General features: G+C 37.2%; 1 protein-coding gene across 1 annotated transcript; it reads left to right on the forward strand.

Moving 5' to 3' along the window:
* Window positions 1-458: 458 nt before the first annotated feature.
* pkn2a (protein kinase N2a) lies at window positions 459-26,159 on the forward strand. The gene is made up of 22 exons (XM_081375260.1): window positions 459-873; window positions 4,922-5,213; window positions 14,531-14,685; window positions 15,670-15,799; window positions 15,889-16,034; window positions 17,503-17,731; window positions 18,309-18,491; window positions 18,609-18,718; window positions 18,815-18,958; window positions 19,189-19,264; window positions 20,563-20,722; window positions 20,819-20,936; window positions 21,191-21,327; window positions 21,404-21,491; window positions 22,152-22,243; window positions 22,341-22,517; window positions 22,606-22,668; window positions 23,032-23,108; window positions 23,184-23,326; window positions 24,057-24,164; window positions 24,248-24,328; window positions 24,441-26,159. Exons 1-22 carry the CDS (start codon window positions 853-855, stop codon window positions 24,642-24,644), a joined length of 2,934 nt encoding a protein of 977 aa, XP_081231386.1. The 5' UTR covers window positions 459-852; the 3' UTR covers window positions 24,645-26,159.
* Window positions 26,160-26,206: the final 47 nt, after the last annotated feature.

Genomic DNA, 26,206 nt, shown 5'->3' on the forward strand with positions numbered 1-26,206 from the left:
ACAGATCAAATTAAATTAAATGCAATGAAAAGAGAGGAAAAAAAATATACAGAGAGAGAGAGAGAGAGCACAATGCAGAAACTAAATATGAGAGAAATATTGTTCCTGAATTAGCCACAATTTTTTTTTTTTTTAAGGTGGGTAATGTTGGAATACATTTCAAGTGGTCTGGTAGAGAATTCCATAATTTCTCCTCTTTTACTGAAAAGGCAGTTTGGGCAAATGATGTTCTACGGAGAGGGATACTATTGCCTTTTAATGCTGCTCGGGTGGTGGGTCTGGTAACACTTTGCTGTCTTGTTATTGTTTTGCAAAGGGGTTGGGGAGCAGCGTTATTTTGGCATTTGACGACCAATTTAACAAAGTGCAGGGAGATAAAATTAGCAAAACTTAAAATCTTATATTTACTCTATTAAGTCCTGATATAATTAGAGTTGCTGCTCCTGTAGAACTAGACTGTTGTGTTGAATCCTCTGTGTTAGTGATGAAGCTGTTATTGATCACATGATCGAGGGTGGACTAGCAGTGGCTGAATGGGTGCGGGAACAGAAACTTGCACTTGGGTCGTTCTGCCACCCGCCTCCCCTTGCCTTGTTCCGATTTTAGCAGCAGCAGAACTCTACGTTCACCCCAAATGCGCGGATCTCCGCCATGAGCTCTGGGTTTAAACCCCTACATTTACAACAAACTCTCAGCTCAACCATGGGACCCCCTCCGTCTCCCGGCCATGATCGTACGGAAAAAAATCAAGAGCTTTTCGCTTGAGACGGAAACATAACAGCCTTGTTTTTTGGGAGTGACTCACTCACCTCCCCTTCCCCAGAGTTTGATTCAAAAGAGTTCACAACCAAGATGGCCGCCGATCCCATGCAGGTAGGAAAAGTTTGTTATCTTGTGCAATATTGATGAAAATAATCTTGAATGATGTAAAGTGTGCACGGCGACTTTTATGCTTCACAAACATAGTATGCGCCGTAAGCGCAGCTCTCTCGCGCACTTTCAAACCACTTCTTTTCTTCCTTTGGGACGAGCTTCTCCCTCCGCCGAAGAGCTCATGACACGGGAGAACGGGGAACGGGGCATGAAAAATACTTATGACAGGAGTTTAGAGCATGGATTTTCTCCCGTGCAGTCATAGTATCGTCTCCATTTAAAATTGGACTGGTTTATGCGGCGTTGCCAACTGGAAAACACGGAGTTTTGATGGATTGGAATTGAAACCACTGGCTGTGTCTTAACCTAACTCAGTGAGCTGCCTAACTAACGTTAGACTGCAAAATGGGATGAAGACAAAACCTAAAACAGATTTAAATAAAGCTAATACACAGTATTGTATTAAGTCCACTGCCGCCCTCCAACATTATTACCACCACAGCATTCCTGGAATTGAGGCGTAGTATAACGTTTACTGGGAAGTATAGTTTGAAGTTCTGTTCTCGTGGTTTCTGCTTGTTTTGAAACGTTTTCTACAAATCATTTTGTAGTTATTTGGTTGTTGCTTTTTGTCTTTTTGTTTAGTGCTGAACTGCAGTCTTGTTTCTAACTTTGAAACTTTATCAAGATAAACTGAATGTGTTTACAATGTACACACATCTTTTAACACCCTAAGTGGTTTGTTAGGTAACATAACTAACAAACGAAACAATTTATACATTAACTATTCCAATTAAATTCTTTCTTCTTTTTTTTTATAAACTGTTTATCTGCTTTTGAAGTGTCTTAAATGTCAAGATAATGTTTTTGGCAATGGGTGGCATTTCAATAACTGCAATGAGCTGTCATCCATTATAACTCAAATTATAACGTGCCTTTTTGTGGAAGACTTCTAGATATGGACTTTTACCCTTTCTACAATAGTTACTTTTTTAATCCACCCATTAGCCTATCACTTTTGATGTAGTTGTTCACAGACATAATCATGATATCTGATTTGAAAATTTAGTTGTCTGGTATGCAAAACCATGCCCATGCAGACTCATTTTGCCGAGTGTATTCAGTTTATGAGCAGAATTGTGTGTTTTTCAGCTATTTTAAACTGGAAATGACAACGTTGTTACCAAAACATGTTTTATCAGCATTGTTCCCAGAACTGATAAGTCCAAGAGTATTCTGGAAAGTGGAAGAGACAATGCTGCATAATTTGGTTTCATGTGGTGAATGAGAGGTCTGATGAGGTTGTAGTTCGTTAAAGTGCTCTTTAAGACTCTCTTTAGTGTATGAAGGGAGATTTTCACCCCATCAGTTTGAGTTTAATAAGCAAAGCACTTTATTAATGACTTTTTTATTTTATTATGCTGTTTTAATGTTGATTTTGTATGTGTGTGTGTGACTTGTCCTGAGTGTAGCACAGCTGGCGGTACAAGGAAGAGATAAGGTGCAACTGGCTTTTTCCTATAGTAACTAAAATGAAGTACTGAAGTTGCTTTTCTATGACCTTCAGTTGACCAATGAGTCAGTACTGTACGTGTGAGCATAGTGCTAGTTATGTTTTATTTATTTATTTTTTTAGACAGTGAAGTCATGCATGAAGACTATAAACAAGTGGGTCACCAAATCTAAAATTTCAGAAGATTCAGCCCAGTTTTGCTTTTAGTTATAACTTACAGGAAAATCTTAATCAACATAATTCAGATTAATGAAGCATAATATCTGTACCATATTGATTATCTGCTAATATTAGAGAGATTTTATTTGATCTGTAGCCTATTGGTTGAAATTGGATATTTAAATGTGCATGCTCAGTTTCACTTTTAGATTTACTTTTATTAAGGCTTGACGTTTAGTAAGAAAAAAAGTGCGACTTATAGTCCGGAAAATACGGTATATACTCACGGCGAAGTTCTTCTTCATTCTTCGTTTAGGGGTAAAACAAAGGTCGAAATACATGACCAGCGATATACTGCGAGCGAACATCCGACGACACCCCACAGAGCGAAGTTTAAAGGGGTCATATAATGTCATTTTTGCACAAGCTAATATGATTCTTTAGGGTCTAAATTAAAAGTTTGTAATATACTTTAATTAAAAATTCTCATTAGTATTGTAAGAAAACACTAATTTTACCTGGTCAAAAACAGCTCTGTTTTCAGCACGCCGTTTGAGTGCATGTGTCTTTAAATGATGATGAGCTTTGCTCACCCCGCCCCTCTGATCTGTGCGTACACTGTTTGAAATAATAATAACCATAACGCGTTGTTCATTATAAACATGGGATTATGAATTATATTGAGAACGTCATACATAGAAAACATGCCGTAATGTACCTGAGTGTAAAAATAGCCGCATTCATCGTGAAGCATGCAAGCGATTTGCAAAGATTAATATAAAGATTATTATAAAGGTCAATAAAACGTTACACTCACTTCAGTTCTTCTGGAGGTGCTGCAGGAACACAAATAGTTGGTACCGATCCTTTTTTCAGGAGCAGCTTCTTAGCAAAACCAGCTTTATACTGACCCTCGTTTGTAAAGCAGCCTGCTGTGTGAAATGATTCGCGCAAACATGAAAGCATTGACGTTGATCGTGGGGAATATTCCCTTCGAAAACAAACTCAGCCACTGCGTCTTCAGCTGTACGGATTTAGGAACATCAAAATGACTGTTGTGTTCGTTATTAACCCAAGAACAGAACACCACAATCACTTAGACGCCATTCTACTCAGTGCTCCAGCTTATCAACAATGAACGCGCCAGTCGGCGCGTGCTATGATTGACAGCTCGCTCACGAGGGCGCAAGGGCGGTTCTGTGTTGAAACGCTGCTGTCAATCAACCATCGTGGGAGGGGCGTCGATTTTGTGACGTCACAAAATCGAACAGCTTGATTTGAGATGGGAGGAAACATATAAGATGATTTAAAAAAAAAAACACTGGATGGATTTTTATCATTTTATGATGGTTGTGTACAGGCACTGCCAACACACATTTCAGTACAATCAACTTGTAAAAGTGCATGCCATGTACCATTATATGACCCCTTTAAATATGTAAATATGTGCACGTTTTCCACTCAATAACAAAATGAACACACTAATAAAATTGAGAAAACAGCAAGCATTTTTTAATGAAGCATCATAAAAGCATCGGATCATCAGCAACATGGATTGATTTAGACCACTTAACTTAGCTAACGCTTTCAACCAGCATAACAAAAAATGGTTGTGGAACAAATCACCTACCCTGCCTTTAATCTTTTAAAACACTCATATTATTGTTTAATGTAAATTGTCTTTAGCAAATCTCAAAATAAATGAAATATCCATTTTTCATGATGTACATTATAATTTGATGCCTAAATTCAAGTATATTTTCAAAATGGTATTGAATTATAACATTTTCAGTCATAAATGAAAATTAGGCTAGTTATTGACATTAATATCGGCCGTATATGAATATATAAAATCAGATGTTTTTCTAATTGTCTGTGCATATTTGACGAACTTCGCCTTCATCCTCCCTTAGACCTGAATGAGCACATTCTGCTGAAAGTTTTCAGTACTTTGTTTTGAATCTTTATTTATGGCTACAATTTCCCCTGGAGGAAGATTAGAGGAGCTGTGTCAGTTCTCTTACATGTTGTCATGAGCCCATGAAGAGCTGGGCTAAGCAGGATTTGGCTCACCCACTCAGACCAGTTATCCTCCCTGCTGATGTCAGTGATACTGTGTTTCTTTGTTTATGTGTACCTGTGTGTGTTTTCGTTCATGCTTATGGGGTTTGTGTGCAGGGTGCACTGGGAGATTTGAATGCAATATATAATGACTCGTGTTACTGTGAGCAAAAATTAATCATCAATCAATCAAAATAAATGTGTTGACTAAGAATGTTTTATTTATTGTTTTATTTTTTCGAATGGGAAAAAAAGACCTTTATGTGAAAGCTTTGTATTTACTTGTGATGACTATAAAAGTTTTATTTTGTACAGGCTCACATGGTTTCGGAGCAGCTGGGCCTGGGGCACAACCTTGACCTGTCTGATACCATGGTGCAGCAGAAGCTAGATGAAATCAAGGAGCAGATCAAGAGGGAGATCCGCAAAGAGCTGAAGATTAAAGAGGGGGTGGAGAACCTCAGAAAGGTCACCACAGAAAAAAAGAGACTGGCATATATTGATAATATGCTCAAGAAATCCAACAAGAAGTTAGAGGAGCTGCATCAAGAGCTTCAGGAACTCAACGCTCATATTGTGGTAAAGGATCCAGAGGATCTTCTCTTAGGTATGAGCAAAGCTGTCATAAGTAAGCTTCAACTGTCTGCAGCGCCCCATATGATTCAACCCCCTTTGCAAATCAGATTTATTGGCAAAATGTACAGACTTTCAGCTGTTTGCAATGTACAAATCAAACAAAAGCAATTGAAATAGCTCACACAACAAATGTTTCAAGTGGTTTCCCCAAATTCAACTAAAAATGCAACTTTTAATGACTTTTGTAGTCTCAAAATGATTCAACCCCTTCATGGCAAGCATCTTTAGTACTTAGAAGAACACCCTTTTGCTGTTATGACTTGCTGCAAACGAGATGTATAACCAGGCACCAGCTTCTGGCAGCGTTTCTGAGGTATCTTAGCCCATTCTTCATGAGCAATGGCCTCCAGTTCAGTAATATTCGTGGGTTTGCATGCCGCAACCGCCTTCTTCAAATCCCACCAGAGATTTTCTATGGGGTTCAAGTCAGGTGACTGTGATGCCACTGTAGAATCTTTCAAGACTTTTTTCTGCAACCAAGCCTTGGTGGAATTTTAGGTAGGCTTGGTATTATTGTCCTGTTGGAAGGTCCATTGACGCCCAAGCTTCAGCTTCCTCACTGACGGCATGAAGTTTTCTCCTAGGATTTCCTGAAGGATGATGATATCTTCTCTTAATTTTTTGGACCATTCTTTTGACTAACATGCAGTCAAATATGACACTCAACAAAACTAGGCTACGTCTACATTAATCCGGATAGATTTGAAAACTGAGTTTTTGTTTCAAAACGCTCTCCGTCCACACTAGCGTTTTCCAAAAGTTTCTCATCCACACTGAAACGTCGGAAAACGCTAAATTCACCTTACAGCGCATGCGTAAACCCCCATAAAAGCTCACTGAGATGATACAGACACAACAAGACAGCAAGTTATCACGCAATTCTTCTGGCAGGATAATTTTATTTAGCAAAATATCTCACAATTCACTCATGTGTCCAGGTCTCACTCACTCACCATTATTTGTTTGGTCTAAAACGCAACTGCTCTCATGTTTTGCCGCAGGACAGCAAATGCGAGTGAATTTTCTGTCATCTTTGCAGGAGAGTGATATGAAGAGTGTGGAAAGTAACATATTTTAGCCACTGTGTGAAATTGAACAGCACATAACAGGCACAAGACCGGTATATACATGAATATCTATGGGTTCAATATGTGTCACATGACTAAACGTACATCATTGTTTTCAAATACCTCCGTTTTCACAGTCCACATTACAATGCGAAAATGTAGTTTAGAAATGTATCCACTTTGGAGAGCGTTTTCAAAAAGCTTTTGTTTTCGTTGCTAAAAACACTCTTAGTTTGGACGTAAGGCCAAAATGTAGAGAAAAAGATGCGTTTTCAAACGAAAACGTGTTAGGCCCTGTTTACACGAGATTGTCACGGGTGAAAACGTAAAAATATTTAATCAGATGTGCCTTTCATTTAGACGGCGACGGCGTTTTTGGGACTTAAAAACGCAAAAAAGTGAAACCACCCTCCAGAGTGGAAATCTGAAAAACACTCCACCGTCGCGTTCCCGTCTAAAGGGTAAAAACGCAAAAGTCTGCCAGACAGATGCGGCGCAGTACGCAGACTTGGTGTTGTTGTGTGGCAGTGTTTCACATTGCCACCTAGCCGTCTGGAGTGCATACTACATCGAATTTCACACACTTTTGCATCACCATATGCACGCAGATAAAAAGTGATAACGCAACGCCACTTTTGCGTTTTCTCTTTAGATCATTTCCGTGTAAACATAGCCTTAGTGTGGACAAGGCCCTAGCTAGTTCAGATATTTCATGTGTTCTAGCTCAAGCACACCTGGTGCAACTAATGAAGCCCTTGATTAGTTGCATCAGGTCAGGTGTGCTTGAGACAACACCTGTTTTACAGATTTGTGCTGTTGTGAGGCATTCTATTCAGGGGGATGAATAATTTTGAGACTGCAGAAGTCATTAAAAGTTGCATTTTCAGTTGAATTTGGGGAAACATTTGTTGCGTTGATCTATTTCAATTACTTTTGTATGATTTGTTCATTGCAAACAGCTGAACGTCTGTAAATTTTGCCAATAAACCTGATTTGCAATGGGGGTTGAATCATTATATACAACCTTATATATCGTGTGTGTGTGTGTGTGTGTATACACATAGACACTGCTGTTCAAAAGTTTGGGGTCAGTAAAAAAAAAAAAACTTTTATTCAGCAAGGATGCATTAAATTGATCTAAAACATTTATAATGTTACAAAATATTTCTATTTCAAATAAATGTTCAAAATACTTTTGAACTTTCTATTCATCAAGGCTCCAGAAAAAGTAAATGTATCATTATCATGTTTTTCACAAAAACATTAAACACCACACCTGTTTTCAACATTGATTATAAGAAGAAATGTTTCTTGAGCAGCAAATCAACATATTAGAATGATTTCTGAAGGATTATGTGACACTGAAGACTGGAGTAATGATGCTGAAATTTCAGATTTGACATCACAGGAATAAATACATTTTAAAAATGTATTAAAATAGAAAACTTTTTAAGTAATGTTTTTTTTTTTCAATTGTATGTTTTAATCATTTCATAGTCATTTTAAATTATAATAGTATAGTTGTTGTTTTTTCTTTATATTGTACAATATATTGGTACGGGTAATATTTGTAAAAATTTCAAAGGCTTCATTTATTTGATCAGAAATGCATAAAAAAAAATATTAAATGGTGCAGTCTTGCGGTTTCCAGTGGGCCATCCTTATTGTTGCTATTTTTGAAAAAATGCCTTGCTCCACAGTGTCCACAAAGCACTTTTTGATTGCTTTGAAGATAATAAATAGGTTTTACATTTGAGATATGTGAGCACATTAACACAATACAGGTGTAACAGTTCATCTAAACTGAATGATTACAGAGCAAACCTCTTTGAACTATTATATATTATGGTGAAGATATCTGCCAGAAGTTTGGTCAAATCTCTTGCTCTACTAACTGCATCCTTATATGGGACAAGATTTAGCCTGGCATGGAAACCTTATCTGATGTGAAGGGGCTTTTGTTTGGTGACTCAGCGCAAGAGGAATGTCGCCGTGTGTCACACCTCTGTGTTGACCTCCTCAGTCTGTGTCTGTCCACTGAGCAGAAGTCAGCAGATCTGCTTCCAGATGCCGCTGCAAGAACAGCGTGCCAGTGCCTCACTGATGATGTAATCGTGCTCTCTGTTGCTCAGCACTTGTAAGGACTGGAGCCCAGACAGTGGACTTTCCGTATAGCATTTACACTACCGGTCCAAAGTTTGCAATAATTAAGATTATTAAGATTTAAATTAATTAATAATTAACATTTAAATGTTTTTCTCACCAAGACTGCATTTATTTGATCAAAAATACAGTAAAACACTAATATTGTGAGAATATTATTACAATTTAAAATAACTGTTTTCTATTTGAATATATTTTAAAATATAATTTATTCCTGTGATGCAAAGCTGAATTTTCAGCATCATTACTCCAGTCTTCAGTGTCACATGATCCTTCAGAAATCATTCTAATATGCTGATTTACTGCTCAATCGTTATCAGTTATTGTTGGTGCTATATATATATATATATATATATATATATATATATATATATATATATATATATATATATATATATATATATTTATATATTTATATATTTATTATTATATTTATTATCATTATTATTATTATATTATTATTATTATTTTGTACTTGTCTTAAAGTTTTGAATGGTAGTGTATCACAATTTCCAGAAAAAATATTAAGCAGCACAACTGTTTTCAACATTGATTATAAAAATAAATGCTTCTTGAGCAGCAAATCGGTGTATTAGAATGATTTCTGAAGGATCATGTGACACTGAAGACTAATGATGCTGAAAATTCATTTGTAATAAATTACATTTTACAATACAATAAAATAGACAACAATTATTTAAATTGTAATAATGTCTTAATATTACAGTTTTTAATATTTTAGCCTTTATAAGCTTTATAAGCAAACGTCTTTTGACCTGTAGGAAATGAATTGCTAGTCCAGTGTGTTAAAGGCCTATAATCTGCTTTTAAGCACCTCTTAAGTCTCCTTGTAGTAGGTTAGTAATATCTGCTGTGTGTGTGCGTTATTCTCTTACCCGCGGACTCTATTTATAATAACCACAACAGAGGCATCTGTGTTTATGCCTTGTGTAAGGATTCTCCAGGTGCTCAACAAAAGACAATTGTTCATCATTAACATGTGCTTCCCACACAAAGGTGCTCTGTGAAGATTTATTAAGCACAGACAACCTTCTCGCTTCCTCTCTGAACCTCAGCAACCTTCATAATTTATATGTGTTGCCTATGTAGCAGTTTTATTTACATCAATGCATTTTTGGAGATATGTTATATTTTGGGATTGTTGTGATGTTACCGTATCCTTTAACTACAGATTAAATGGTTTAAATTTCATTTATGGTTCGTATTGTTTGAGGTTGACTGTTTATAGAGGCACATTTTGAGGCACAATTTTGATGAAAAAGCTGAATTTTCAGCATCATTACTCCAGTTTTCATTGTCACATGATCCTTCAGAAATTCTAATATGAAGCATACAAGAAACATTTCTTTTCAAACTTTTTAAAGGCTCAAGGAAGGAACTACAGTCTTTCCATGTATATATGAATTGTTTTTGTGGTTCAATTAAATTTAATATGGAAAACAACGATAGTGAGCTCCCATGTCTGGACGTTAAAGTTTTTAAAGTTGAGCATATCTTATCGACAACGGTACATAGAAAACCGACGGATTGAAACCGCCCATTGCAAGTAGTGACTACTAAAACAGGGTTTACCCTATAGTCAGTTCCTAAGAATAAGACCTATTTGATCAAATAGAACAGACTTAGATATTGAGTCAGTAAAATGTAATGATACATTTTTAGCACGTGGATATAAGAATCAGTGATTGGAGTCGTCTTTGGAGAAAGTTAATATTTTAGATGACGTCTCAATTAAATATTCCAAAACAAAGAAAAATTTGTTGATGTTATGTTGTACCACATATACAGTGGGGAGAACAAGTATTTGATACACTGCCGATTTTGCAGGTTTTCACACTTACAAAGCATGTAGAAGTCTGTAATTGTTATCATAGGTAAGTGACGGAATCTAAAACAAAAATCCAGAAAATCACATTGTATGATTTTTAAGTAATTAATTTGCATTTTATTGCATGACATAAGTATTTGATACATCAAAAAAGCAGAACTTAATATTTGGTACAGAAACCTTTGTTTGCAATTACAGAGATCATACGTTTCCTGTAGTTCTTGACCAGGTTTGCACACACTGCAGGAGGGATTTTGGCCCACTACTCCATACAGACCTTCTCCAGATCCTTCAGGTTTCGGGGCTGTCGCTGGGCAATACGGACTTTCAGCTCCCTCCAAAGATTTTCTATTGGGTTCAGGTCTGGAGACTAGCTAGGCCACTCCAGGACCTTGAGATGCTTCTTACGGAGCCACTCCTTAGTTGCCCTGGCTGTGTGTTTCGGGTCGTTGTCATGCTGGAAGACCCAGCCACGACCCATCTTCAATGCTCTTACTGAGGGAAGAAGGTTGTTGGCCAAGATCTCGCGATACATGGCCCCATCCATCCTCCCCTCAATATGGTGCAGTCGTCCGGTCCCCTTTGCAGAAAAGCATCCCCAAAGAATGATGTTTCCACCTCCATGCTTCACGGTTGGGATTATGTTCTTGGGGTTTACTCATCCTTTTTCTTCCTCCAAACACGGCGAGTGGAGTTTAGACCAAAAAGCTCTATTTTTGTCTCATCAGACCACATGACCTTCTCCCATTCCTCCTCTGGATCCTCCAGATGGTCATTGGCAAACTTCAGACGGGCCTGGACATGCGCTGGCTTGAGTGCGCTGCAGGATTTTAATCCATGACGGCGTAGTGTGTTACTAATGGCTTTCTTTGAGACTCTGGTCCCAGCTCTCTTCAGGTCATTGACTAGGTCCTGCCGTGTAGTTCTGGGCTGATCCCTCACCTTCCTCATGATCATTGATGCCCCACAAGGTGAGATCTTGCATGGTGCCCCAGACCGAGGGAGACTGACTGTCATCTTGAACTTCTTCCATTTTCTAATAATTGCGCCAACAGTTGTTGCCTTCTCACCAAGCTGCTTGCCTATTGTCCTGTAGCCCATCCCAGCCTTGTGCAGGTCTACAATTTTATCCCTGATGTCCTTACACAGCTCTCTGGTCTTGGCCATTGTGGAGAGGTTGGAGTCTGTTTGATTGAGTGTGTGGACAGGTGTCTTTTATACAGGTAACGAGTTCAAACTGGTGCAGTTAATACAGGTAATGAGTGGAGAACAGGAGGGCTTCTTAAAGAAAAACTAACAGGTCTGTGAGAGCCGGAATTCTTACTGGTTGGTAGGTGATCAAATACTTATGTCATGCAATAAAATGCAAATTAATTACTTAAAAATCATACAATGTGATTTTCTGGATTTTTGTTTTAGATTCCGTCTCTCACAGTTGAAGTGTACCTATGATAAAAATTACAGACTTCTACATGCTTTGTAAGTGTGAAAACCTGCAAAATCAGCAGTGTTTCAAATACTTGTTCTCCCCACTGTATATATGTCAAAAACATCTTTAAAAAAACAGTCATATTTTAAACACAAGCGAGAAATGTAATAAATTGTTTAATAGATCTTAATCAGAGCAGCACCATGACAGGTATGAAAGCGAGGCTGTGAGGAATAGACTTACCGTGCTTTCAATGGCATCCTCTGTAAAAAGCTGTTTAAAGCTCCTAGATCTTTTGTCATTTTCCACAGCTCATAATATTGTCTGGGAATTTTGTCTACTGAAATTTCTCGGAAAAGTATTTTTTGCAGTGTTTCGTAAGCAGAACAATCAAAAAACACATTAAATAACAGTACAAACCAATGAAGAGATGTATGTCTGTCCCTCACAGCCTCGCTTTCATTACCATTAAAAATCAAAGATGGCGCCACTGTGAATAAGGTCAATGATGGACCTCTGTTTGTGTATTCTAGGGGAAGAAATTTATGTGATTACTTGGTACATACCAATACCACTTCTGTTGAAATGCTTTCAAAACAATCAAAGGTCCATGCAAACATTGTTTGGCTTGTTGTGACATAAAAAAAGGAATTTTAGCTATTCTAAAAAACAGGAATTTGAAATCAGACATTTTATTTTTTTGTTGTTCAACAAATGTGATATATAATTACTTTCTTGCCCTTGTGGCCTTCAATATGTGGGTAAGACCAATCATCAGCTGGGATTCCATATTAATGAACACAGAAGTGCTATAAATAGAACCAGTTGCTCGACATTTCACAGATGTAAATCATACAGTTAATGAATTGTTTTTTAGGAATAGGTATTGTATTTCCGATGCATCGTAACTCGAATATGGAACAGAAATAATTACAAACTGAAAGCAAATGGATTTTTAGTCTTGATACAACCACATGGTTTGAATGAAGACTTTTAGTCTAGTTTTTTTATATTGTGAAGCTGTTTTTTTCTCCTTCCTTTTCGGATATTGGGTAATTGTCAATTGAGTAACTGGTCTATTATTGATTTATTGAATACACACGTGTTTATATGTTAGAAATGGTTTATAAAGATAAAATGTTTCAAAAGAATGTGAACACTGAGGAAGGTGCACTTTTTTGCATGTCATGTAATAATAAAAAAAGATTGCTATTATCTTGGCATGTAATCATGTTTTGGTTATGCAGCACATGATTTTCAAGCATTGAGGGTTTTTTTACACTTTTTAGAAGGAATTTATTATCACTGTTGAAAACAGTTGTGCTGCTTAATATTTTTGTGGAAACCATGTTACATTTATTTTCAGGATTATTTGATGAATAATAGAACTTAAAAAAAAACAACTTCAGGATCTTTAATAATATTATAAATGTCTTTACTGTCACTATTCAATTTAAGGCATCCTTGCTGAATAAATATCTGAAAAAAATGCATTTCTTAAAAAAAAAAAAATCTTAATGACCCCAAACTTTTTTCTTCAGTCTGACGACTCCATTGTTGCCAAAACAATGGAGTAAAACAGAGTAAAAAAAGGCTTTGCTAAATGAATAGAAGGGAGATTTTTATTTAACATTTATTTTTTTTATGATTTATTTTGCCTTTAATACATAGAACCTTAACCTTGTTGATTTAAGAGAAAAGTGCTTCATGTAAATAAAAACTGTTTTGCCTTTATTTCTGTTGAAGTCTATAGCATCAGTTGATGCTATCAAAAATATATTTTTGTGTGTGTGTTGCCTGCTACCATATTTTGTATATTACCCAGCTTTGCAGTCACATAAAGTGCCTTAGTGAAAGCTGTTTTTGTTTGTTATTAGCAGAAGTCTAACTGGTTTCATTTGCCTATAGAGGTGGGGGAGTTTTTTTTCTCTCTAGTCTGGACATGTAAAGTAGTGCTGTGCTTCACTGAAATAATTTCAGTTTTCGCAGTCCCTCATCACAGCCACACAAAAACATTCCTGGAAAACTGCAAGACTTATGCAGTCACACTCATAAGAGTGCTTCACCACATGGACCGCTTTTTAAACTTTGCTGCACCAATAATGACAAATTAATTCAAAGCATAAAATAAATATTCATACTTGGATTAGTGCAGCTTTTAAATGTGACTCTTAAAGGTTCTCAAAGGTCAAACAAAGAATCAGGTGCTTTTGTTGCAACATCGTTCCTGTTATTTGTGGCTGAGCCAAAAATCTGGAACTCGCCTCAGAAAACTACAGAAACTTAATTTCTGTTGCTCTCATATTACTCAGCTTCTGACTTCTGACCCAAAGAAATGATCATTATTCAATTGGTCCTTTATGGTGGTGGTTGTGTGGAGAAGTAGTTGAAGATATGGTCCACTAAACAAAATGGGTTTAAGCCTCCCACAGGGGATATCCATCATCACCATTGTGCCCTTGAGCAAGACACTTAAATAGATAATCCACCCAAATGAAAACTGTCATCATTTAGTCACCCTAATGTCATTCAGACCTGTATGACTGTCTTTAGTGGAACACAAAAAGAAGAACAATGGCAACCAAACAACATTGTTGTCCACTGACTTCCATTGTATTAAAAAAATAAAATAATAATTCTCAAAATACCTTCTGTCATGCAGGTTACAAATGACGAAGTGTGAGTAAATGATTACAGAATTTTCATTTTTGGGATCTGTTTAACTCTAGGTTGCTCCAGGAAGTCTTTCCTTGGATAACTTTCTGTCATTTGTTTCCCAGAGTGCCCTCTTACACTGGACAGCCCCAAAAGTGAAGCACGAACATGCACCAGCAGCAGCAGACTAGCGGCTCTGAAAAAACAGAACGACATTGAGTTGAAGGTGAAGCAGGGGGCTGAGAACATGATCCAGATGTATTCAAATGGCTCCTCAAAGGTAATGTACCATTTGGTTTTATTTAATGACTCTTTTTGCTTGAGGCTTCTCTTTTTCCAGTGATGTAGAATCCAGGACTCTGTTGTTTACAAAGCACAGGAGAGAACACTATAGTCCCCTTTTGGCCCTCAACCTACACACACAACCAGTCAAACGTTTATTCCTGTGATGCAAAGCTGAATTTTCAGCATCATTACTCCAGTCTTCAGTGTCACGATCTTTCAGAAATCATTTGAATATGCCGATTTGCTGCTGAAGAGACTTTACTTATTACTATCAACGTTAAAAACAATTGCTTAATATTTTTGTGGAAACAGTCATATTTTTTTTCCAGGATTCTTTGATGAATAGAAAGTTCAAAAGAACAGCATTTATTTGATATAGAAATCTTTTGGAACAATACAAATGTCTTTACTGTCACTTTTGACGCTGAAAAAAATATAAATTTCTTTCAAATAAAAAAATCTTACTGACTCCAAACTTTTGAATGGTAGTGTATGAGCAAGGAAAAAAGGCCAACACATAAAATACATTTAAATTCACTTTGTTAGAAACACGGACCCCAGAACTCCTGCTTCTCTTTTAATGTCATGTTAGAGTGCAGCTTTCCTGAGAGGTTTGGCCACAGGAGTGGTGCTGACGGTGAGCTTATCCCCTCTGACTACACACACACACACCGTCAGGATGTGGAGTGTTAACAGGCCTGAAGCACAGTGCAGCCCTATGGGAAATTAAACAAGGGCTGATGTCAACCAGGAAATGACTTGTAAATGGAAGCCTTTCCTTCTCGCAGTCTGTCAGACGGGACGCAGTCCCTGGAATATGTTTAGCCTTTGACCAGCCTGCACGAGAGTGTCTAATAAAGTGAAGTGAAAATAAAAAACATGAGGAAGATAATTTCCTGTCAAACAACATTTCATCACATAAAATCTGTATCTGTATTTGCATGACTTCTGTTCTATGACTATGTTGTTGACTTCACAGGACAGGAAACTGCTTGCAACAGCACAGCAGATGCTTCAAGACAGCAAAACAAAGATTGAGTTCATCCGAATGCAGATCCTCAAAGCCAGTCAAACCAGCGAGCTCAGCTTCGACAACAATGATGTCATTGGTAACACTCAAACGTAGTTCCTCCAGCATTAACAGTCACAGTTCAACAAAACACAAAGTAATAAATATATTTGTGGCGTTGTGGTGCAGCCAAACCCATCATCAGTCCGCTGGACCTGCGGGTGGAGGAGCTCTGCCATCACACACGGATAGAGTACGCTGTGGCCGAGGGGGCCAAGAATGTCATGAAGCTGTTGGGCTCTGGCAAACTGGCTGAGAAGAGGGCGCACTCAGAGGTATCTTCAACTGTATTGTCATTACTTTTAACACTATTTTTAAGTTTTAACATGTTTATAGTTTTCACCTCCTGACCCTTGCAGTCTTGGAAAACAAGGTGGTCAGAGAGACCACCAGCAGTGTACGAGCTTGACATACAATAGAATAGAATAGAATATAATTGAATTGAATTGAATTGAATTGAATTGAATTGAATTGAATTGAATTGAATATATATATATATATATATATATATATATATATATATATATATATATATATATATATATATATATATATATATATATATATATATATATTATTTGACACTTACAATTAAGCAAGGTTACAATTTAATTTGTAAGCTTCCATGGGTGAAATAAAATAAAATAATTTTTAAGGTTGCTTAATTGTGTAAAATAATAATAATTATAAAAAAAAAATATAAAATATTTTATTTCAGACAAGCAAGATTACAAATTAAATTAAAGAAAAGAATATAATATAATTTAATTTAATTTGTAAGCTTGCATGTTAGTGTGAAATAAAAATCAGATAAAATTTGACAGACATTCTTGACAGACATGGTCACTATCTCCTTGTTAAGTTGTGGCACAACAAATACTGTTTCCAGGTTCAAGCCTCTGCTCCATTCCAAGTGAGAATGCTATCTCCACAGCTGTATATGAGCACTGTTTAATTATTTATAGCACACATTTAAAGTTCAAATTGATTTTCATTTCATTGAAATTCATTTAAATTTAGTTCACCCTAAATGAAAATTCTGTCATCATTTACTCACCCTCAAGTTGTTTCAAACCTGTATCCAAAAGTCTGTTCCAACCCAGATAGTTGACGTTAGCCATTGACTTCTATAGTAGGAAAAAAATACTATGGAAGTCAATGGCTAACGTCAACTCTCTGGTTACAACTCTCTGGTTGTCTTCTTTTCAATCTTCTATTCTTTCAAACAATCTTCTTTTGTGTTCAGAAGAAGAAAGAAATTCATACAGGTTTGGAACAACATGAGGGTGAGTAAATCATGACAAAGTTTTAATGGGTGAACTATCCCTTTAAGCTAAGCTTTAAAAACTCACGATGTACACTACTGTCTCTTGTTTCGTGGCCATTTGAGATTTTGGTATGAAGATAAAAGTTAGACTTTTTTGAGTACTACTGCACACCATGAGATATTTTAGTTCCATTTGTTTGCTTTTGGGATCTGATAGAGCATTTGGACCCGGAAATGTTGATGCGTTAAGTCAGACTTCACAACCAGATGGACCAGAATTATATGCAAAAAAACAGCTGCATGAAAATTCTCCTTTTATGTTCCATGTCAAAAATATTAAACGGGTTTGAAACAACATTGCTGGTGAACTATTCTTTTACTGCCATTGTTTTCAGCTTACCATATACAAAGTAAGGTTCACCTGTGCATCCATATAACTGTCATTAAGTCCTCTGCTGCAATTCTGTGAAATCCAGGCCCAGGCCAGATTCAATGAGTCCAATCAGAAGCTGGATTTGTTGAAGTATTCCCTGGAGCAGAGACTCAATGAGCTTCCGAAAAACCACCCCAAGAGCAGTCTGATCATGGAGGAGTTATCGCTCATGTCCTCTCCGGCCCTCAGTCCCCGCCAGAGCTTCATATCCACACAGAACCACAACAGCACTGTCAAGAACCAGAACAGCTCCAAACCAGCTGCACTCACAGGTGACTAACACGTAGATTTAGCTTAATATGTTAAATGAAACTGACCGGGGTCAGTACTTTTAAAAAAAAAAAGTAATGCATATTTTTATTCATTAAGGATGCATAAATTGATCAAAAGTGACAGTAAAGACATGCATGATCTTATACAAGATTTCTATTTCAAATAAATGCTGTTCTTTGCAACTTTCTATTAATCAAAGAATCCTGAAAAAAAAAATTCAGTTTCCTTAAAAAGATTTAGGTGAACAACTGTTTTCAGCATTGATAATAATAAATGTTTCTTGAGCAGCAAATCATCATATTAGAGTGATTTCTGAAGGATCATGTGACACTGAAGACTGGAGTAGTGTTGCTGAAAATTCAGCTTTGCCATTTAAAAATATTAAAATAGAAAACAATTATTTTAAAACAAAATTATATTTCACAATATTACATTTTTTACTGTATTTTTGATCAAACAAATACAGCCTTGGTGAGCAGAAGAGACTTCATTCAAAAAGATTTTTAAAAATCATACTAACCAGAAACTCATGAACAGCAGTGTTTTTTTAATGGTGACTGTTATTGACTAAAACAGGCAAGTTAGAGGTTCGACTCATGGGATGTCAGGACCTGTTAGACAGTGTTCCTGGACGGTCAAAAGCCACATCGGTGCCGCTGCCCGGTTGGAGCCCCAGTGAAACGCGCTCCTCTTTCATGAGCCGTGGGAACCGCAGGGGAACCAGCGTTCGAAATCTCTCCAAAAATGATGACTTGTCCAGTTGAGTAGTTCTTAGTGCTTTATTTCAAGTGGCTTTTCACACGCCTTTTATTTGAGTTTATACAACTGTGCCAGTTGAGGAGCTTAATATGTGTATCTGTTTCTGTTTGACTCCAGATGAGATTAGTGCTGTTCTGAAGCTTGACAACACTGTAGTTGGTCAGACCAGTTGGAAACCCGTCAGTAATCAGTCGTGGGACCAGAAGTTTACGTTAGAGCTAGACCGGGTAAAACACACAGTACATGTTTATTTAAACACGATACATTCAAAACACTCCTGCATCTTGTTTCTATATGCTTTGACAAATGTTTGTGTGCCGTAGTCTCGTGAGCTGGAGATCTCGGTGTATTGGAGAGATTGGCGGTCTCTTTGTGCAGTGAAATTCCTGCGACTGGAGGACTTCCTGGACAACCAGCGGCATGGAATGTGCCTTTACCTTGAGCCACAAGGGACTCTGTTTGCAGAGGTACCTTTACAATATTGTCTCTCAGCGATCAATACTTTGTCACAAAGAGCCCTCTGATTAGCAGCCTGGAGCTCTGTGAGAAAGTCAGAGGAATTCCTCACGCTCAGTGGCCCCTGAAACCCCGAGCAGGTTTTCCCACCTTTGCTTTTTTAATGAAACTGAGCCTAGTAGATCTGAAGTGGAATTTGATTAATTTAAAGAGCTTGGTCTAAAAGCCGTTTTTGTTACAGGTTACCTTTTTTAATCCGGTCATTGAGCGAAGAACCAAACTCCAAAGGCAAAAGAAGATCTTTTCAAAGCAACAAGGTGAGCGCATCTCCACTACATAGAGTATTATGACTTTTTTTTTGTAATTGTCAATTCATCAGACCCTTTAGGCCTTGTGTCCACCAAAGCGTTTTTAAGCCAGCTGAAAACGTCAGGCGCTCAGCTGTGGGCACTTGAGAGTGCTTTGGCAGCGCAGCATTTTTTTTTTTCCAGTCGAGACGCTTTGCTTGCTATGATACGTAATATCTGCGGAAGTGTTGCTATTATCTCGTTTCACAGATAGTTTGTTTCTGTATTGTTTCTATATAGAAATTTCGATAAAATGTAAAGTATTTTCTCTGGCTGTTGTTTTAAATTGGTATGCTTTTTATTATGCTTGTTGTCACCTTTTGCCGTTGTACAAGCAGGATGTGGCTTTGGTCTTGTTTTATTTGTCCCGGCCCTCCTGCTCTGTGATTGGACAGCTGAGTAAAAAGTGACAGGGATGAGTGCTGCATTTTACCCAAAGTAGAACATTCTTCAACTCTCGATGACCAGTAAAAAAATGGCGAGAAAAATAAACGCTCAGCCTTGTCACGTTACTGGCGCTCCCATTGAAAACAATTGGAAAAATCTGCTAGCCTCAGAAAAAAAAAAAAAAAAAACGGTTTCTTGCACCAAAAACGATTGGTAAAATAGCTTTGCAGGACTTTTTGCCAGACTTGTAGAATTAAATTGTGGCCTTTTTTTGGTAGTGCATATTTAAAATTTCTATTTGAACACCTGCTTGTATGTATAGAATAAAAACCCAGATGGCCTACTACATTTGCCAAGAAGAGTAATATTCAACAATTATTGTAGTGTATCCCACAATGCAATACACTCAAAGACTCAACATTTCATTTTCAGTGTGAAGGATGAAACAAAAGTAATAAAGTTGATTTTTTATTTGATTGAACTGTAAAAAGTTTAAATGTTTTTACACATAATTTGATTAAAAATGCTAAATAACCTACAAGATGACAACTGGACACCACTTACTGAAATCCTCATCAATTGATAGGGGTAAATCAAAAATCGCCCCAAAAAAAGGTTATTTCAACCTAAATAACTCATAATGGGCCAATTATAAATGCAGTGCCTTTTTACACTGCTTGTAATAAAGCAAGACAGTGTTTTATTCCCACCTGTCAACAGACCAGGGCTTCAGTCCCAAATCTGCTCCTGCACCTTTACACCATTTGGTGCAAGTTATGTTATTGTCATTGTAGCTTCTTGTTTATATAACCATGATCTCTAAGTAAAGGGGTTTATAGGGGTCTGATGAACGTATTTCTTTTCATCTCCCATGTCTGTAGGGAGAACGTTTCTGCGGGCCCCTCAGATGAGCATCGGTACTTGGGGCCGGCTGGTGAAGAGGGCCATTCCCTCTCCCAATAACTCGTTTAGTCCTCAAGTGGCCGAGCTGGCTGCTGAGACTAGACATAGCAGTCTCCCAGGAACCCCTGCTCTGAGGAGGTATGAACATACAATTCACACTAACACTGGTAAACAAGTCACTTTTGTCTAGGTGGTGCTTTTATGTGTCTGTTTGCATTTGTCTGGCCTCTCTAGTGACCCAATAGTGGCAAAACTGGACTTTGACAAAGACGCTACACCAAAGCCTTACTCTCCTGTTAGTATAAGAGAAGTCCTGCCTGAGGACCAGATCCCCAACAAAGAGCGAGAACAGGTAACATCACACGCTATCATGTGGTTGTGGTAGAGATAAGCCGCCCAGGCATCTGAATTGATGCCATCTGTTTCCTTGAAAGCACAGTTAAAAGACTGAGGATAAAGATCTGAAGCAGACATATAATTCATGTTCAGTCTCTCATCTGCCCCCTTGCATTTGAAAGGAATAGGAAATCCCTTCATCGTTACTTTTATTAACATAAAGATCCAGTCTCATCTTGTATAAACAGAATGTCTTTTTTTCTTTTACAGGACACTTTGACCGCATTTGACTACCGAATTGACAGGAATAGCATCATTGTTCAGTCTGACCTTGAGGAAGTCGTGGAACGTGAGACTCAACCGTCAGCATTACAGCTCATAACTTTTCAAAAGAACACAGAAATAAGGTGAACTTTTTATAGTTCATATGTTTATCTTGTACTAACAAATAGACACTTGACTGAAGGTCTTTTGTTGTTTTAGGGAGGAAGAAGAAGAGGAAGAACAGTTTCATTTCAGTCTTAAAGACTTTAAATGTGTTGCAGTGTTAGGACGGGGACATTTTGGAAAGGTACGAGGGTGTTCATGCTTAAAGTTGTTTTGTTATAGTGGTGATTAAGGCAATAGTACTATTGGATATTTACTATACTTTGGCATTTTTTGTGCATGCTCTTTTCCTCTGTTTTTAGAATGTCTTTATCGTCATCTTACGCCCACTTCAAGTTTCAATTTTGTTTTATTTATATAGCACATTTAAAAACAGCAAGCACAGCTGACCAAAGTGCTGAACAACACAAAAAACGAAGAAACACAGGGCAAACCACATATTTATGACAGAAGCTCACAGTGAATTGAAAGCCAAGGAAAAGAAATGGGTTTTAAGAGACGACTTAAAAATCTTAAAAAAGAACGAATAAATTAATAACACTGTTAAATTAACAATATTTATTTATTTATTTAATATGGACCATTTATCAGTTATTGTCCATAACATGAAAAAAATCGAATTTTAATATTCGTACATCGCTTCTTTTTTGCTATTAACCTTTTTATTAAGTGATCAGGCTTTCCAGGATTTATTTTCTGTGACAGATCATAGTCACCCAGAAATCACCTTAGCAACACATTTTGGTGCCCTGACAAATACCCAAAATAGTGGCGGTGAAAGGCAAACTCAGTTCACAGAAAATGAAAACATCTTACATCTGTATCACTTTCCCTTTTCCCTTAGGTGTTACTAGCAGAATACAGTATTACAGGTGAAATGTTTGCCATCAAGGCCCTTAAGAAAGGAGATATTGTTGCCCGTGATGAGGTTGAAAGGTAAAACTTTTTTCCAAAGTTTTATATATGATCATTTGTGAGCAACATATATCAACTACTAGCTTATTTGATCCTGTCTTGTTTCCTATTTTCCCAGTTTGATGTGTGAGAAGAGGATATTCGAGACTGTGAACAGCGTGCGGCACCCGTTCCTGGTCAATCTTTTTGCGTGTTTCCAGACCAAGGAGCATGTGTGTTTTGTGATGGAGTATGCGGCAGGAGGAGACCTCATGATGCACATTCACGCCGATGTGTTTTCAGAGCCACGGGCCACGTGAGTGACACAAAAGTCGTGCCTTTTAAGATGGTTGTAATCAAGCCTTTATCAGCACTACATCTTCTGTTGTTCTTGATTGTTGCAGGTTTTATGCAGCTTGTGTCGTCCTGGGGTTGCAGTTTTTACATGAGCACAGGATTGTATACAGGTATGTGGAAAAATTGGTGGTGCTCTGTACTTATGGCCCGATATACTTCAAAACTGGTGTGACGCCATTTCAAACAAAATCAGGTCAAAACCAAGTTTGTTTCTGTAGTTTGAAACGGCTTGCCAAAGCGATCCAGAAAAGTTCACTCCAACTGCTAAACGCCTTCGAACTACCATTGGTTCGTGGCGATGACGTATTAAATAGTATGCACTTTAGGATGTATGGTCACTTTCTTTTTACCTCCAAGTAAAGAATGAAAAAGAACTTCACCACTAGTATATCGGGGCTATTAACTATTCAAATTTTGACAAGAATGTTTGTTTTTCATTGATTTATTTGAGGATTAATACATTTATTCTTCAGAGATCTGAAGTTGGATAACTTACTGCTTGACACAGAGGGATTTGTCAAGATTGCTGACTTTGGTCTTTGCAAAGAAGGTAAGGGTATGTTTGTTTTTGTGTTGCCCTCTGTACAAGCACCAGATGCACATGTTCTACCTCTTTCTGTGTTAGGAATGGGTTACCGGGACAGAACGAGCACTTTCTGTGGCACTCCAGAATTTCTGGCTCCTGAAGTGTTAACCGAAACATCCTACACGCGTGCAGTGGACTGGTGGGGGCTCGGCGTGCTCATTTTTGAGATGCTTGTCGGGGAGGTCAGAGCTCATTTACTTGTACATCTCTCCAAATATGCTATTGTGTAAAAGATAAGGGTCTGCAAGATTTTTGAATGCTTTGAAAGAAGTCTCACCAAGGCTGCATTTATTAAAAAAAAAAAAAAGTAATGTTGTGAAATATTATTACAATTTAAAAGAAGTTTTATAATTTAACTTATTTTAAAATCTTCTCTCCAGTCTTCAGTCGCATGAAAATATTCAGAAAAATATTCACCTTTAGAAAATATTTTAATATGCTGATTTGGTGCTCAAGAAACATTTCTTATAATTATCAACGTTGAAAACATTTGTGTTGCTTTATATTTTTGTGAAATCTGTTCTTTGGTCATTTCAGGATTCTTTGATGACTAGAAAGTTCAAAAGAAAATCATTTATTTGAAATGGGAATCTTTTGTAATGTCTTTACTGTCACTTTTGAACAATTTAAGGCGTCTTTCCTGAATTAAAGTATAAAACTATAATCTTACTGACCCCAAACTTTTAAACGGTAGTGTACCTCTTAACCATCATTCTGCTCAAGGTGTATGACGTTGTGACACTACTTGACACATGAAAACAAACCAGACAAGAAGACAACCAACAAAATAATGTTCACACTCAAGCAAATGTATAAGTGTGAAAGTGAAATCAATATCAATCATTGGTCATCTGTAGATTTAGGTTTTTTTTTAGGCATTCTGTATGACTAAGTGGATTCATGTTTCCGTAGTCTCCGTTTCCCGGTGATGATGAAGAAGAGGTGTTTGACAGCATTGTAAATGATGAGGTTCGCTACCCAAGATTCCTCTCAACGGAGGCCATCTCCATTATGAGAAGGGTTGGTACCAGGAGCAGCCAAGTGTAGACACATTTTGTAGGAGTATCAGTCTCGTTATTAATATTTTTTCACTTTGTACACAGTTATTGAGAAGGAATCCAGAGCGACGACTTGGAGCTGGTGAACGCGACGCACAGGATGTGAAGAAACATCTGTTCTTCAGGGTAAGTTCCGAAACATCTGGCTACATATACTGTTTCAATCCTTGCAAGATTTTTTTTTTACCTCTCTCTCTCTCTCTGAATATAAATATTATTTGTACCTTATTTTTTCCAGAATATTGACTGGGATGGACTATTAGCAAAGAAAGTGAAGCCGCCATTTGTACCCATAATCCAAGGTTCCAGTGACGTTAGTAACTTTGACGATGAATTTACCTCAGAGGATCCAGTGCTGACACCGCCCAGAGAACCCCGGCACTTAAACCAGGACGAGCAGGACCTGTTTGTAGACTTTGACTATATTGCAGACTGGTGTTAGCCGTGTGTCGGCATCCCTCCCTCTACACACACAGATGCAGATAATGTGAACCAGACCATTTGCTGATATCCCCCATTTTGTTTTCAGTGTTATTTTAGGAATACCACAACCTCTTTTCTGTTTTGACATTTCATCAGAGATGATTGGACCTAAGCACTGATAGAGAAAAACATGAACTGACCAGTATAGTTTTTAACTATACTGACAACTAACCACAGCTCATGAGAACCATGTGATCGGGTGCCTTACTGGCACCCCCTAGTGTTGTGGAAGTCAGTAGGCCACAGAATTTCATCAGTTACACTGAGAAGGATGAGCCTTGATTTTGATATTTTTGTATTTGAAGCATTTACAATGTGACTGGTTAAAAAAGTCTGTCAAATGTCAATGTTAATTATTTAAAAGTATTTTAAAGCCATAGACCGAGATAATAGGTATCTGATATCCAGTGAATGTACAATTTGCCACCATTACCAAAACATCTAGCCATTTTTATGCAATAGTCTATACTCTTCCCTAAAGTACAGTACAGTATTAGTTCATTATGATTCTAGTTACAATGAAAACTGCAAATGATAACTACCATAATAACAACTCGTCATATATATATACAGTATATATATGTACATGTCATTGTGCTCTGAAACAGGAAATGTATCTTCTTTCATTCATTAAGTTATTTTTGTCAAGTTTAAGCCTCATGTTATTGTTTTTTAACCAGACTTAAGCTGTCAGTGGATTTACACTAGCGTTCAAAAGTGTGGGGTCAGTAATAATGTACATAGCACTGAAGACTGCTGAATATTCAGTTTTGCCATCACAGGAATAAATTACATTTTAAAATATATTGAAATAGAAAACTTATTTAACTTGTAATATTTCAAAATACAGTTTTACTGTATTTTTATCAAATAAATGCAGCTTCGGTGAGCTTAAGAGACTTCTTTCAAAAACATTTAAAGAAATCTTACCGACCACAAACTTTTGAATGGTAGTGTGTGCGTGTAATAGGCAATCACATTACCTCATTTGTTGAGTTAGCACTAGTTGTTCCCTACTGAAATTCTTCCATTTCATAGGCTTTTGTTCACAAAAAACTCATAAATGATGGACATGAGTCATGACAGACTGGAATCCATGCTAGACACTAAATATCAACATGAATATACTAATAACCCTAGATGTTCAAACATGCACCTGAAGCTTCATAGGTGTATCCAAATGGAGGGGTAGATACCAGTTTGAAATCTGGTGTGTTATAGGCCACACTACATGAACACTATCAAGCTGGAAGCACTAATTTTTGTCTAATATATTCATGTTTTATCTAAACTGTAGGGGAAAATGGACTGTACAGAGGTTTTCTATCCACTACTTATGTCTAAGCATGATGCAAAGGAAATGTTTCAATGGTACAGTTGTGAAGTTTGACTTGACAATGATGTAAATAACAGGTTTTGCTAAAACTGTCAGCCATCCCAAATGCAAAAATTAAATGTTTATTATGTACGTTTTAAGCCTCTTTCTGGACAATTTGTAGACCTACTGAAATGATTTGTCAC

Source organism: Scardinius erythrophthalmus (genome assembly GCF_964197995.2).
Source record: "Scardinius erythrophthalmus genome assembly, chromosome: 9".
NCBI lineage: Eukaryota > Metazoa > Chordata > Actinopteri > Cypriniformes > Leuciscidae > Scardinius > Scardinius erythrophthalmus.